Raw genomic sequence first — 16,882 nt, 5'->3', positions numbered from 1 at the left:
ATTGAATGCCGGCAATGCTCACTGTCACATTTGCTTGTGTTCTCAACCAAACTGTCAAACCATCAAAAGACTGGTGTTATACAGTAACTGATCATATGCACAGCACTATGTCAGTTCCTGATCAAACAGATGCAGCTTCCTTGGCTGAAAAGGATAGGAGGGTTTAGTTCTGCTTTAACTGCTGCTCAGGGCACTGGGCTTTAACAAAATGGCAGCCTCCAGCAAGACGAAATAGGAACAATGCTGGAGGCAATGCACAGCACACACTAATTTTGGTAGCATAATTATTAATCTGGAATGTATGTTCATTGCTAAAGAACATTTTTTTTTTAAATAAAGTTGTTATGAGTAAACGTCCACTTTAATTTCAGCACTGCTATTTAGCTACTTTTGGTTCTTCCACAATCAGACCTCACCCCAAAGCATTTTAGTTAGCTACAGTTATCACAGTGTCTCATGCATGTGAATTACAATTTGTGGCCTGGCTTTGATGATTTTAATGCCACTTACTATATTAAATACCAAAGGTACCCTGCACCATTACATCCATTGCCTGGTAGGGTCTTTCCTTGTTTCGCAGTTTGTGAGATGGGTCTAAGCAAACAATGAGTTGCGCTTCTAATTGGGATACCCTATTGCAGATCAGGAGCATGTTGGGAATAACCTATCAAGTTAACAATTACCAAGGGTTCATTTTTCTATTGAAACATTTTAAAATTATCCCTGGTGATTTGTCACTCTTGGAGTCAAGACTTTGCAGGGAACAAAGTTTATCAATTTATAGCATAAGAACCTTCAGCAGTACTGAAAGCAGAAAAAAAACACGTCCACTTAAAAGGTATAGGACATTAGCTAGTTTTCACATTCTTTTGTATATGGAAATAGTTCCATTGGAATAATCAATCAGGGACTTATTCAGAAACAATTATATGTAATACAGCTATCGCATGGAACTACTCCTTTTTCTAGATCTAAAGTAGACCAGTCATTTTCCATATTAGGAAAATACCAGATTGGCTTTGTAGGAGCTACCATAGATAGCATGTGCTCACTTCCTCCATTCTTCCTCACCACACTGACACTCAATGAAGTTTTTTTAAATACTTCCAAAATTTGAGAGAATCCATGACACTCTCCCTGCCATAATGCACCACTGGATGCTTGGGTGGCCAATCACCAATCCCAAACACCATGACATGGTGGTGGGGAGGTGCATGCTAAGTTCTGTGAAGCTTTGGACTTTCTGGAATTTGAAACCTGCACAGGACTATAGAAAATTCTCCACACTACCATTTGTTAAAAAGGTCTAATACTGCACAGGGGTTTTGTGATGCTCAGAAAACAGATTGGGGTGGTAGAAGAGTGAGGGTAAGGGTAATACAGCTTGCCCATGATGCCTCCTATAAAGCTAATGTGTTACTTTGCATACAATGGGTAAAATATGAGGTTAATTTAATGCTTATCATCCAGTGATTTGATAGGACTATTTATTAAGGCAGCTCAAGTAATGACAATGTTTAGTAGGGTAATAACTTAGCAGGCTGCATTCTTTGTTCAGTTCACATTAACAAAAGACAATTGGCTAATAGAAGTTGTATGTTTTATATTATTTTTATAGCACTAAATAAGTCTGAATGAATTTATTATTTCAGAAAGAATAAATTGTGAACCATTAAATCTTGAAATGAGGATGTGACAATGAAACAATTTTTTTTTTTAAATGAACCAACCTTGCAGGTATCCAGGAATATTAGACAATTCACAGCAGAGCCTGTCTGATCCCTAACCTTCATAACTACCCAAAATTCTATTTATTTATTTTTTATTAACAAAGCAGAAACTTAGCGAGTATAGGAAAGGTAGGAATCTTTTTCGGATTACTTTTTCACAATAAAGTAATGAACAAGAAGGCTACTTTTTTAACCAGTGTTTGCTTTTAATAGTGGTAAGAAGGTATGAGCCAAGTGTAGTCCTTTATTACATCTGTGAGGAAGGGAATACATTCCAGTGATCAGCAGCACTGGGTTAATGTTTTTGAGTTTGAGCCCAAATTTTTGGTCTTCCCTCTTGCATTACCAGCCCAGTGCTGAAATGCCTACTGGTTTGTACCAGGATAGCACAGCATACAAGCGCTCTCTTGCCATGTGGGCAACAGCCAGAATGCCTGATGACTTGTGCTGACCCAAACGTTTTAGGTCCTGTTGTCAGCAATTATTATACAGCCCCCAAAGCCTCCAAAGAGAGTAAGATAGTGTTCTAAGTTTTGGTGCTTACCCATGAAGGACAATATTCTTTGGACCGACCTCTAGTAAGAGAATTATTTGGTGTACTTTCACTCTTTCTATCTTATATTTTATGCATTGACCATTGCATTTAATACTTTTTACACTGATATTTTCTAATAGTTTTTTTTAGAGAAATATCAGATGTGGCAGATATTGTTTTTTTTTCTGGGGGGCTGGGGGTTTCACTAGGGAGCACAAATGTGGAAAGAAGCTATATTAGCATAATAGCAGTGATCGCTAACAGTCCAATGTATCTCCAGTCTCCATGTATTTCTATCTCTGACTGTCTCCTGAAGCATGTCTCCAGTCGCCAACAACACTTGTCTTAAATTCACAGTCAGTCTCTCACCATCCCCTGTAATATACATACAGAGGTTGATTTACTAAAGAAAATTACACTGTTCACTTTGCAATGGAAGTTGCACTTTTCATGGGAATTTTCCATCTTCCAATCATGTTCATGTTTTTTTTCCTGGGGAAAATTCCCATTCAAAGTTCACAGCCTACTTGTCCTTAGTAAATCAAACCCACAGTCTCTTAACATTTCTTGTAGCATGCCAGAGTCTCCCTTATTGCAAGTCCACATTTTTCTGTAATAATATATACACTGAATATTATGGGTTGCCCTTTGGTAATGTCAATGTCTTGATTCAAGGCCCCCTACACCAAATAAGTTGAGCCTCACTGTTTGAGGGGAATGTTGGAAGTTACCTTTAAAAATGCATGGACTTAGAAATATCCACTCATTGTGCTGATTCTGCATTCTGTTTGTGCTGAGTGTATGAAAAAGAGTTTGAATGTGGAAATCTTCCAGCAGCTATTCGTCAGGCCAAGCTTTAGGAGAATGTTTGATGCATTCATAGTTTATCTGCCCAGAACCACTTTTTTCATCCAATAATTTATATGGTCCCTCCATTTCTCACATACAGAATGCTTAATGTAATAAGAATGTCAGTTCCAAAATGTTTTTCACAGCCACCAATTAGATTCAAACCTGCCTTAGAAGTCCGAATGTGACTGGAAATAGGAATATACGCTATATTGCCAAAAGCATTGGGACGCCTGCCTTTACACGCACATGAACTTTAATGGCATCCCAGTCTTAGTCTGTAGGGTTGGCCCACCCTTTGCAGCTATAACAGCTTCAACTTTTCTAGGAAGGCTGTCCACAAGGTTTAGAAGTGTGTCTATTGGAATGTTTGACCATTCTTCCAGAAGCACATTTGTGAGGTCAGGCACTGATGTCCGATGAGAAGGTTTGGCTCACAGTCTCCACTCTAATTCATCCCAAAGGTGTTCTATCAGGTTGAGGTCAGGACTCTGTGCAGGCCAGTCAAGTTTCTATACCCCAAACTTGCTCATTCATGTCTTTATCGACCTTGCTTTGTGCACTGGTGTGCAGTCATGTTGGAACAGGAAGGGGCCATCCCCAAACTGTTCCCACAAAGGTGGGAGCATGAAATTGTCCAAAATGTCTTGGTATGCTGATGCCTTAAAAGCTCCCTTCACTGGATCTAAGGGGCCAAGCCCAGCCCCTGAAAAACAAGCCCACACAATATTCTCCCCTCCACACACTTTACACTTGGCACAATGCAGTTAGACAAGTACAGTTCTCCTGGCAACCGCCAAACCCAGTCACGTTCATTGGAATGCCAGACAGAAAAGCATAATTAGTCACTTCAGGGAACACATCTCCACTGCTCTAGAGTCCAGTGGTGGTGAGCTTTACTTTATGTAAGGCTTGAATGCAGCTTCTCAGCCATGGAAACGCATTCTATGAAGCTCTCTACGCACTGTTGTTTTGCTAATCTGAAAGCCACATAAATCCACATAAAGTTTGGAGGTCGTTAGCTATTAACTCTGCAGACAGTTAGCAACTTCTGCGCACTGTGCGCTTCAGTAAGCGCTGACCCTTCTCTGTCATTTTACGTGGCCTGTAACTTCGTGGCTGAATTGCTGTTGTTCCCAGTTGCTTCCACTTTGTTACAATACCATTAATAGTTGACCATGGAAAATTTTGTAGCAAGGAAAGTTCACGTATGGACTTATTGCACTTGTGGCAACCTATCACAGGACCACTCTTGAATTCACTGAGCTCCTGAGTGTGACCCATTCTTTCACAAATGTTTGTAGAAGCAGCCTGAATGCCTAGGTGCTTGACACCTGTGGCCATGGAGGTGTTTGGAACACCTAAATCCAATGATTTGGCGGGACGTCCCAATGCTTTTGGAAATATAGTGTATATGGCCATGGCCAGGCTTTATTATGTACACATCTAGCTCTCTAGATTCTGGTTGCTGTGGATTACTGAGAACTCCTGAGTGAAATACCTGATTTTAGCACAGTTTGCTAAAAGTAACATTAGCAGCTCACTGATTGGTTTAGGTTGTGTCATATAATTGTTCAATAACAATGTCCATGTAGCAACACTCCTATCAGTAACTTTGTCTACAATATGTGAAACAGACTATAGAGTACAGAATAAACACACAACTGCTTTGGTAAGAATGTCTTTGAAAACAGTAAATGAAAGGAATAGGATTTCATTGTTATTCTTCTTTGGCTTACACAAACCAAACTAAAGACTGTTTATTATTAATGTAATTCATTTGGTCACAATATGTAATTTCTGATAGTAGAAAAAATAATATATACACCTTTATATCAATATAAACACTTCTAATGTATAAACAGCTATTAGACATTTCAAAAGATAGCTAAATTGACAGTAGCACCTATAGAAAATAGAATTGGGTAATACTCATAAACATTTAGCATTGAATGCTTCTCTATATTTACATATAGTTAAAGTGAATTTGTAATTTGCCCAAAGTGACAGGTTCACTTTATAGTAGGCAGAATAAGCATGCTTTATTTACCCTCAACTCAAAGGGGTGACTACCATCACCATCATCCTAATCTGCTACTAGAGACCGGTATTTTCAGGTATGGGGGAACATGTGGCACCCTACCATTCCTGGTCTCCAGTGTTCTTGGTCCCTAAGGGGTCAATCATCTGACCCAAAAACAATCATGTGAGAGTGAAGCAACTGAGGAAACTTTGACTTCTGAGAACGTCAATACTTACTCTAGCTGTAGCAGCAGCTTAGGGATTTGTGAGAGCTTAGGCAAGAGATACGTACAGTCTTTTCCTCAGCTAGTAATGAAGACTTTTACATTTTAATATTTCATTGTAACTTTGCCTGTATTATTAATATGATGCTAACCGTGTAACACTGAAAATGTAAAGATGCAAAAGATAGGAATACATAAAGGCAACTGTTCATAAAAACTACAATTACAGTGCATTAAATACATTAATAAAAGTATTGTTATATTTTTGTTAACCCTTTTCCCTTATGTAAGAGAACACACAAGGGGCAAAAATGCCTAGCGCATTACCCAAGATTTATTGGAAGATATAAACAAAAGCAAAATGTATACTCACAAACATCAAAAGTAAAAAGCCTGACACGAATGACTGATGGTCAACCAATGTAGTGGGTTCCCAACTACTGGCAGTGTCGGCAAGTTAACGCGTTCCTGAGGAAGTGAACATGTCCCAGAAATGTGTCAGCTTGCTGACACTACTAGCAGTTGGGAACCCACTACGCTGGTTGACCATCAATCATTCATGTCAGGCTTTTTACTTTTTTGTTTGTGAGTAAGCATTTGGCTTTTATTGATTTCTTCCAATAAGTCTTGGGTAATGCGCTAGGTGTTTGCACCCACTGTGTGTTCTCTTTCAGTTTGTGTTTGGATTCCCGTCTGAGGAAGGCTGCACCGCCTAAACACTAACCCAGAGGAATACTATCTCTACTATATATTCCAGTCCACTGACTTTGATTTTGAGCGTTGGAGAAGTTGTTTGTGTACTTTCCCCTTTTGTCCAAGTACAGGGGCTAGGGGTACAAGTATATATCTAGACAAAACCTTTTTTTATTTTATTTTGGATAGTGTGGGGAAAGGTTGGACCCTCTGTCAGGTTTTTATTTTAGTTTATGTCCCCATTGGTAAGATTTACCATTCTTTTTGAATTGGTGGCCATTGTCACTGAAAAAGATAATAGAGGGTTGTCCCTAGAACAAAAGGAAATCTTCCATAGGGGACAACCTATTCTGGGAAGAGCATTCCAAGAGAGAAATTCCTCTCAATTAATTTGAGAGATGTTATCTAACTTTCTGCTGTATCCCTGGGACAGAAAATGAAAGGAAAGTTCTCAAACGGTACACAGATATTATAAAAAAAAATGGCAGATGTATTAGATGTACTACACTTCCCTACTCTATCCAAAATTTCAAAAAGGTTTTGGCAATACATACTCTTTAAGGTTAAAGTTATAAATAGGACATGGGTTACTTCACAATTGTTTTAATGTGTTCCTTAAACAACAAATGGAATTGAAATTATATGTATTCAAATATAACAAATGTCCTCTTTGTTGAAAAAAATAACTTGCTTTTTCACAAAATCTTCATATTTGAAGTCTACGTTTGGTCAAAACCTTTTTTTTCTTTTATTAGAACAATGAAGTGTCTTTTGTGCTACTGTCTAAAGGTTTAGTCCTCTTACCCCCCCTTCCCCCTCCCCCCATAACTGCAGCCATATTCTGCTGGCACTGAGGGGGTTAATAGGAGCTGAGCATGTTAAATGCACTTATCAACTGTGCAGACTATGCCTATCCATTCCACCCCTCCACCACTTATAGACACTCTACTACATCTCCCATGAATGAAATGCAATCTGTTAATGAATGGAGGTGGACCTTTCATTCATCTTCTGGTCCTCCATTCATAGAGCGTTTTTCATCCAAGGAAGCTATAGTAAAGCTTCTATGAATGGAGGAGGTAGACAGAAAGGCCAGACATTATTGTCACTCTTAACAAGTGCATATGACAGGTCCCTCAGATTGTATTAATCCTGCAATACCAGAAGATTACTGTTGCAGGGATAGGGGGGATCAAAGGATTTCAGCTAAAACCTCAGCCAGCTGCACAAGGGACATATCTAATTCACTGTAAGTAGGCTTTAACACAGTGGAAATGACTTGGGACATAAAGCTGTTGCACATTTCTTAACCTTATGTAAATCATAAGAATTTTTGTTTTTGCATCTATAAATAGCTTATTAAATTCATAAATGCTGGACAATTGCAAGTGTAACACAACCACAGAGATGGATGTGCATTTGTCTTGTTTGTCTCTTCTTGAGAAATATCACTTTAGCCTGAATGGAACATGTGACAGGTGACATAGGGGCAAATTGCTTTAAGATTATGTTTTAACTCCTTGTAAAAAAGTGCTTGCGTGAGAAGGGAGTATTATTAAGAATAACTCTTAAAATCATGGTGGTATGTTATATTTTAACAAAATACATATCTTGGTATGGGTTTTAAGAATCAACAAGACAGGAAAGAGTAACCAGATTGTACCCCCCCCCCGAGGTCAGCAAAGTTACCCATAGCCATCCCAACAAAAAACACTCCTGTGCTGATATCGACATATTGGATAGTAGCATCAATTGTCTACTATGCATATTGGATGATACCATCTATGGCAGGCCATAGACGATGCAATTTTCTTTCTTGCAAGAAAGAAAATCACAAGATCCCCTGAACACAGTGATAACTGCTAGTGGCCATAGCCGTTGGCAATAATCACATGAAAAATCCAACATGCTGGTTGCGCCTAAGTCGTGCAATAATTGAATTGGGTACAATCAGCCTGCCCATAGATGGTTCAAATCTCGGCCGGTCCCTGCTGAACAGGCCAAGATCCAAACCATATATAGGTGGCTTAGGTCTACTACCAGACTGGTATCCATTATTAAAAAAGAATAGACTCTTGTTCTTTTGAATCTTACAAAAAAACAGTAAATATGGGTGGCAGGCTAGATCCAACAATATTTAAAGATATCCAAAAATCAGTAAGAACATAATCTGCTCAAACTGGTTTCTTCTGCTGATAAGCCTTACACCATAAACTGTCCAAATAGCTAGAAAGCACAAAGGCTAATGATGAAGAGCAAAGTACAATAAGCCATAGCAATGAACCAAATTTAAAGTCAGTATCATTAGTTAAGGAGGATCCTTATTTTGGGTTAAAGTGAGCCAGTTATGTAAAATCTAAATATTTAGTCTTATTATAAATCTGAAGGCTGAAAGATATATATTTACAGTATCCCTTTATTTAGCTTTACTTATTTAGCCGGAGGATGACTCTGGAGGAGCTACGTATCAGAAGTGAGAAGCCCTGTGAATTCTGACTGTCCCATCAACTGGCTGAACTCCTGGTAATAACACTTTCAGGAAAATTAATAAAAAGTGTCAGAAGCAAGTTTAATCTTAACTAGTTCAATAGTCCGTAGCAACTAATTAGCTTCTATCTTTAATTTTTTTTCTACACAGTTTAGAAAATTAAAATGCAAAAGCTGATTGAATGCAATCCGGTTGAGACAAAGTTTGTCTTAGACACTTTTATTAACTCCTGCTGTGGTGTTTTGAAGTTCCTATGCAGCTTTAACAGTATAAAATGCAAACTCTTTTAGTTCTCAACATTTCTAACCCTATGTTATATTGAGTTATGGTATGTAACACTGGCCTGCACACTCAGGAGACAACATGCTATCAGCATAAAGTCAGGGAGAAAAATAGCAACAGTCAACCTTTTAAGTCACTTTGTTTTTATGTCACCTATGTTTCATTGTGTCAGATCTAACTATTTTATATTTAAGGCTATGCATTTATGATAATTTGAATGTTTAGATTCTTGCATGAGTGTTTTCTTTTAAGGGACGTGGTCTGTAGAACAATTGCATTTTTATACAGGTCTCTAATACATCACAATGATGGGCCAATAGGAGTGGGAGGAGGTGGGAGGAGTTATTCTAATGGCACTTACATTTTACAAAGAATATAATGGCAAATAAATGTTCTCCCATTGTTTCTTTACAGCTGTACTGTTCACAGCATCATCAATAATTTCATAAGGAATGACTGCTCCTTAAAATGCTAGATGCTTCAACTATCCATAGGTATGAGATGATTGCTGCTTGATTTACAACATAAGATAAATTAATTTGTGTCTGTGGGGCAAGTTGTGACCTCAGCCACTGGCCAGTCAGTTTCTGGAATAAGATCAATTATTCTAAATGAATTTTATAAACAATTACAATTGTTTCCCCTGGATAAGGCTGGCTCAGGTATGTCTGTCTGCAAGCTTAGCCAAAATGATTAGGGTAAATCAAACCAATAATCCACTAATGATGCTTGGTAATCTGTCATTCACAGAGCTGTGAACACAACATTGGAATTATCATCGGATGAAATCATATATGCTATTGAGAATTTCCTGCTACAGGCCTGAGAACATAAACAAGTACCATTAGCTCTATACTGTATATATATATATATATATATATATATATATATATATATATGTATATACAGTAAATCAACACATCCAAATTATATTTTATATGGGAGTTACAAGTTTTTAGTTAAATATTAGAATCTTGTTTCTGATGTACCCCTCTTAAGGTTATTACTTAAAAACTCATCATGTTCAAAACTTAAGTTATTGTGTGATCTTGATATCATGAGCAGTTTTTCCTTATTAGTGAAGTCTTTTTTTGCTGGAGGGGCCTGGGGTACAATCAACCTGTCCATTGGATCTTCTTTGTTCTCAAGTTTCATGTACCCCTTGCTGTTACTGCGGTCAAGCCTTGGCCAACTTGGATGCTTTCTTTGTTCAGCTTGAACTGTAAGTGTAGAAGGACCTCTGTCTAAGTCTAAAGATTTAGAATGTGAAGATAAAATATGCAAAGAAGTGTTGGATCCAAATTGTTTTGGAGCAGCACCTGGAGATAAAAGCTTACCATTATTTTGTGCAGGAGCTAAAGAAGAGTCACTTCTGAGTGGTTCCATAATAGAGAAGCTACGTGATAAAGGTGTATTGGGAGGTTTATATTGTTTGTTTCCATCATCTGGTATAGGTAATGCTAATGAATCCATTGATACTTTTCTCGGCCTGCTACTGCTGGTTTCTGAGTCTTCTGTAATGTTATCTATATCAGGCTCATCAATGACACAGTTATTCAGTTTTATTACGGGCAGTGTGAAAGCATTGATTGAAGATGACACTATGGACTTAGTTTCACATTTTTTTGAGCTGCTATTTTTATCATCTCCACTCCTGTTAGAATGACTATGAAGGCCAAACACTGAGCCTGATCGTTCCATAAGAAGCGGAGGCAGAAGATTAGTGAAACCTTTGCTCTCCCTGGGAAAGCTGTCTTCATCATCAATAGAGCTGCAACTCCTGTAGCTTCCAGGAAAAGATGCAATAGTATTGGCGGCCAATTTGGATGCACAAGGATTGTCAGAATGACGGAACTCAGCTTCTCCATAAAAGCCTGAAAAAGCTCCATTTAGATGTTTCTGTTCTTTGATCCTCATGCTATGAATGTCTATAACAGTTGAATATATATCCCTCATATGAATAACCTTTGTCTCCTTATCACGATTTTCATGAAGTATAGCATTAGCACAAATAAAGATAAATATTCCAATACCCATTGTGAAAGGACCCAACATTTTCATTTTCTCAGAATGCAGATGCTGCTCAAAAAATCTTACCATCATCCCAGTTTCTCGAAGTATTTCTGTTTTATTAACTTCTAAAGCAAGCTCTGGTGTTAAAAATGTGTCTTTTTGAGGCCAGTAACCAAGCACTGCCATTGCAATTCCTGCCACAGAAATCAAGACCCCCAAAATTAAGAAGAATCCAGAAGGAGAGTAAAGTCGAATCTTCCCTCTGACGATCACTACATCTGCTCTTGGACGACGTCTTACAGGCTTTTTCTCAGGTGGTGGAGATGTAGGTCGGGAAAGGAGGTGATGGGATCTGGCTGAATCTTGCCTTTTTAAGGCTGCCAGTCCTGTTATAACTCCACCAGTTGCTATCATAGTTCCGCAAGTCTGAAAAAGGACAAAAGTAAAAATATTTAGGTTTTTCTAACCCAATATTGCAGAAAATGGAAAACAGAAAATCCTTTAAAATAAATGAGTGAAACACATATTAGAAATAATAATGATATAGTCTAGTTTTCATAAAAGGAGATAAATTAATATATATGTTTTATAATGCAATCAAATCCATTGTAAAAGTGTGATTACTTTCTTTTTATAAATTGGATTGAAATAAAAAGCTATTTGTGAGAAATATACAGATCTATAAGTACATGTACAATGTTCACATACATTTCTAGACTACGCAATGGTGCATAATTAAAATGCATAGGCACGTAGCAGTATCACAATTCTCTGACACTGTAGGCAGAATTAAGTGTCTGAAACAAGTACAAAAGTATAAAAGCTAACTGTGTTCCAGCTGAGGCAACGTTTGTCTCAGACACCCTTTGTTAATTCCTCTGTGCTTAAAACACCCATGATGTTGCAAGTGATTCATCATAGGCAGGGCAGTGGATGGGAGGATTCTCCGGGGAGGTAATTTGTAGCTTATGAGCATTGCCTGAACAAAGTGAACAGAAGATGAAGCTAACAAAGTAGGTGGATAATGGAATAGACAGTGTTGATGATGGAGCCTCCAGTAGAGGAGAAATATGGAGCCCATAGAATTGGCAGACAATGAGGCAGGCAGAAACAGAAGAAGATGGAGCCAATAGAGGGAGTAGAAGATGGAGCAAACATAGTAGGTAGAAGATGGAGCAGACAACACTGGAGGTTAAAGAAGCAGATTGAGTTGGTAGAAGATGGACCCAACAGAGTTGGTGCAATATGGAGCATACAAGGTTGGAGGAGAATAGAGCATAGATCAGAATGATTGGGTGTAAAATGGAGCAGTAAGAGTGATGAAGATGACACAGAGTCAGTAGAAAATATAGCCAATACAGTTGCTCAGAGATGAAACAGAAAGAGTAGATGTGGAATGCACAAGGTGGGGTTAGCCTGATATGGAAGTTGGACAAACAGCAGGATTTTAATTTACAAACAGAATAGCAGAAATAGGAGTTACAGTGGTGCTCAAAGCTTGCATACCCTGGCAGAAATTGTGAAATTTTGGCATTATTATTGAAAATATGACTGATCATGCCAAAAAACTGTCTTTTGCATTAGACAGGGCTATCCACTTTCTCCACTGCTTTTCGCACTGGCGGTTGAACCTTTAGCTATGGCAATTCGTTCCCACCCCAATATCCATGGTGTCTGTTGTGGGTAACAGGAACATAAATGTGCTCTATTTGCTGATGAAGTTCTTATGTACAGTATATCACTGCATCTCAAATTACCATACCTAATCTACTGTCTCTTTTACGCCAGTTCTCTCACCTTTCTGGGCCATCCTAAATTCTCAAAAAATGACAGCTCTTAATGTTTCTTTACCCTCTTCAGTGGAACAAGCTCTCTGGAATACTTACAATGTTCAATGAGCACACGACTCCATACCATATCTAGGGATCCAGTTACCCACTTCTATCAGTTCTCTCTATCAAGCAGACTTAAAAAACTTAGAGATGATTTCTACACTAAGCAGATTACTCCTTATCTTGGTTCTAGATTACTCCTTATCTAGGTGAGTTACAACATTTACAGGCTGAAGTTCTCTGCTTTATTTGGGGCAATAGAAGACCTTGGATGAACAAAATGATGTTATATGCCTACAAGCCGAGAGGTGGGATTGGCCTCCCAAACGTCCATGCCTATTGCCAAGCTGTGCAATTCGCTCAATTGGCCGACACCACTGCTAAAGGGACTACTCCTTTTTGAGTTTCTATTGAAGCTCTTTCCTGTCACCGTATTGCCATTGGCTCCCTATTATGGCTTCCTAACAGGGTATGCCCTCCTATATTATGCTCTATTTTATCATATTCTTTGGCTGTCTGGGATAGAGTGCATCACCGTAAATCTCTGTATTCCCCGCATACACTTTGGCTCCTGTCTTTTGCAACCCGGAGTTTTACCTGGCTTGGTACCTGCATCATTTAAATGGTGAATCAATAAAGGGCTGTTAGGGATAGGAGACTACCTCAATGGGGATCGTATCTGTTCTCTGCAGCACTTTAGAGTTACACTACATATGCCCTCTAACAAGAACTTTAGGTATAATCAGAATGTCTCTTTTATCCGCTCTAAGCTCAAATTGTTAGATGGGCCACTTATGCTTACAGCTTTTGAACTCTCATGCCAAACAAGGGGTATCATGAGGGGTCAGGTCTCTGCACTAAACACTCTCTTCACTGATCTTCACTGACCCTTATATGATCCAGTGGGTGGGAATGGGACCTGAATGTCACTTTTGACCTATCTGATTGGCAAGATGTTGCCTTCATATTATCTAAAGTATCCATCAACCCTACCTTAATTGAAGTGAACTATAAAACATTACTACGGTGGTATTTGGTCCTTACTTGAATCGCAAAAATGCACTCCTCTGTTTTACCACATTCTTTCCGGCATTGCAGCCAGATGGGGATTATGTACCACATCTGGTGCCAGTATCCGATGGCGACTAGATTTTGGATCCGCCTGTTTAATTTAATCAATTCAGTGATGGATGTGAACATTCATAGATCCCCGGAGACAACCTTTTTTCATAAATTTCCTGAGTCCCCAGAAAATCACAAAAATTAATAACTTATATGTTGTTGGTGGCTAGAATTACCATAGCCGAGTATTGGAAAAAGTCAGTAATTCCACTTGACTATGTCAAGAATAAACTCAGCTGGATTATGTTTAACGGCAGACTCACCTGTATCCTCTGTAACAATACTAAAAAGTTTGATTTCCTATGGAACCCACAGATTCGGTATATTTCCATTCCTTGATGAGCCCTGGTTTGACCCTCTGTCCTTCCTCATCTGTTACTCTATTACCTCTACTCTTCCCTTTCTTTCTTTTTCTACTATATGTGATTGGTCACAACTTTGTGGTTTTACGATGCTCCTAATGCCTTAGATGACAATGACTTTGTCTGTAGTCTCAAACTAGTGACCAGTGGTTTTTCCCTTTATCCTATGTCTCATATGTCTGGCTTCCCTCATGATTCCCATCCCTTTTCCCAATCCCACCACTGTGTTAGTCCTCTATAGTACATTTCGACATGTTATTGCTACGGATTTTTTTAGATTGGGTTTGCCTTCTTCACACTAGGGTGCTCCGGTCTTCAATCACCTGATTTGCATTACTATAAGTGATTTACTCTCCTTTTGGGCATAGATTAAGCATTGCCTCAAACGTTTTCTGTTCAACCCATGTTCACTTTATCGCTCTGAGACTACTTATTATGTTGTGACTTTTGTTCAACCGTTGTCTCTGTTAATTTCTAAAAAATCTTTTTTCAATAAGTAACATTGAGATACAAAAAACTTTCTTTTATTTAAGGATAGTGATCATATGACATAATTTTATTATTACATAATTGTTTGTCTCCTTTTTTTTTTTATTCCATAAAAGTTTATTTAGAAGTGACAACATGTTACAGGAAAATATAAAGAAATGCACACACAGCATCAATCAGGCCATAGACACAGCTTAAACCAAAATACAAGACGAAACAACATGGTAGAGTGCGACACTGTGAAAAACATAAGCATGTCAAGGTACGGCAGAGATAGGCCTGTAGTACTCAAGTTACACAAATGTACAATATAGAAGGTAATCACAGCTTACTTCCAACAATTGAGTATTGGCGTACTGGCCTAAGCATGGAGGAAATGAACCTTCGGAGTCTAAACCAAAAGCAGTACGCTATCATAAGGCTAATTGAGCATCGCAGTATAAGAGAAGATGTCGTGAGTACCATTGACTACCCTAGAGGAGATAAGCTAACCATATACCAAGTATTCCTGAATGAGACGAAGACTAAGCCTGATCGAAGACTGAGAGCTTGTCGAGAAAGAAAGAAAGAAAAAAAAGAATAGAAAGAAAAGGACAAGAAAAGGAAAAGAATGGGAGTCATAGTAGAGAGAGAGGAGAGAAAGAGGAAGAAAGAGAAAAAGAAAAAAAAAGAAAAAAAAAAAAAAAAAAAAGAGGGGGGGGGGGGAAAAGGGGGAAAGGGGGGGGGGGAGAGGGAGAAGGGGGGATAGAGGCAAGAAAAACAAAAAAAAAAGGGGGGGGGCGAAGCAAGGGAAGCGAAAGGTCTGGGCTGCGAAGTTTGTGTCAATATAGCTATTGGAAATCATAAATGAGAGTGTCAAGAACTTAAACACTCACCAAAGCTAAGCAGGCAAATATAAATTATCGGAAAGGAGGTCATAACCACGCAGATTATGAACGAACCAAGGGCATAACCAGAGGTATGGCTGAGCTCAATCAGGTATCCCGACCCATGAGAGATCTGAATTCAGGGGTAGTTACAAAGTGGGTCCAGCAGGCCCAAACATGTGAGTATTTAGTTGGCATGTCAAGTGCAGTCGCAATCAGTTCCTCCATTTCCGCCACTCTGCCTACTCGATTGAGCCAATCGCGTATAGTTGGGGGGTGAGTGGAGCCCCACAGCACAGGAAGACAGAGTCTGGCTGCGTTGATCATATGCATAGCTAGGGACTTGAAATATTGACTCCTAGGAATGGGGGTATGATGAAGCAATAGCTGAGCAGGAGAGAAAACTATGGGCAGAGTGGTCACTGAAGTCACCAACCGGTGAACCTCCTGCCAGAATGGATGAATAAGTGGACAGGACCACCAAATATGTAAGAAAGAGCCATCAGGTGTCCCACATCTCCAGCACACGTCAGGGACAGATGAGTTAAACCGATGAAGTCTGGAGGGAGTACGATACCATCTAGTGGCCAATTTGTAGCCATTTTCCTGCGTCGAAACATTACTCGAGCAGGTGTGGGAGTACCTAAATATGCGGTCCCAATCCGACTCAGATAAATCCGTCTTTAGGTCTCTGTTCCACGCACGGCAAGAGGGGAAAGAAGTGCAAGTCCTGCTGTCCCCTAGGAGAGGATAAATCTCAGAGATCAAATGCGTCCGCGGTTCGGATTTAGAGCATAAGGATTCAAATGGAGTAACAGGGCGAGTCCAATTATGGCGGGATTTATGGAAAAGCAGGAAGTGTCTAATCTGAAGAAAGGCCCAGAGAGGGAATTCGCGGATATTCAAGCTAACCTTCAGCTCCTGTAATGATTTCACCTTGCCTGAGTGAATAAAATGTTTTACTTGAATCTGATCGTGTGGCCAATAATTTGATAAAAAATCCTTGTGCAACCCTGGGGGAAAATCTGGATTCAGGCGTATCGACGTCAAGGGACTAGGAGAGTCCGAAATGGACGACGTTTTACAAGCCTTGCGGAAAACTTCTAACGTGGGACCTATCAAAGGATGGGAGAGGAGAACCTGAGGTGTGTGTTTCGGCAATAGCCAAGGGATCGATGGAAGGGGAGTGGGCGAAAAGGCCTTCTCCAAAAGGACCCAGGCTTTGGAAGCAGAATGAATGTGCCAGTCGACTATGCGGGAAAGATGACACGCCCAGTAATAGCGGTGTAGTGTTTGTCTCCTTTTTAAATCATAATCATTAATCACCCAAATCACCCTGATCAAAAGTTTACATACCCTAGAATGTTTGGCCTTG

General features: G+C 39.2%; 1 protein-coding gene across 3 annotated transcripts in view; it reads right to left on the bottom strand.

Annotated features, from left to right (window-relative positions):
• The window catches only part of TMEM200A (transmembrane protein 200A), a 209,468-nt gene that overhangs the window by 37,074 nt on the left and 155,512 nt on the right, over nt 1-16,882 (bottom strand). For 2 of the 3 annotated variants that reach the window (XM_089676297.1, XM_089676298.1), the window contains one exon: nt 9,747-11,262. In XM_089676297.1, coding sequence (XP_089532423.1) covers nt 9,790-11,250 — 1,461 coding nt within the window. In that variant the 5' untranslated portion in view covers nt 11,251-11,262 and the 3' untranslated portion in view covers nt 9,747-9,789. Of the gene's footprint in view, nt 1-9,746; nt 11,263-16,882 lie in introns of those variants that run through there. The other variant, XM_089676299.1, reaches the window with a different exon arrangement.

This window comes from Staurois parvus, unplaced genomic scaffold (assembly GCF_062004578.1).
Source record: "Staurois parvus isolate SC_StPar_1 unplaced genomic scaffold, SC_StPar_1.0 ptg000165l, whole genome shotgun sequence".
NCBI classification, from domain to species: domain Eukaryota; kingdom Metazoa; phylum Chordata; class Amphibia; order Anura; family Ranidae; genus Staurois; species Staurois parvus.
Note: the sequence above shows the minus strand (reverse complement) of the source record. Positions and strands in the feature narration are given on the sequence as shown.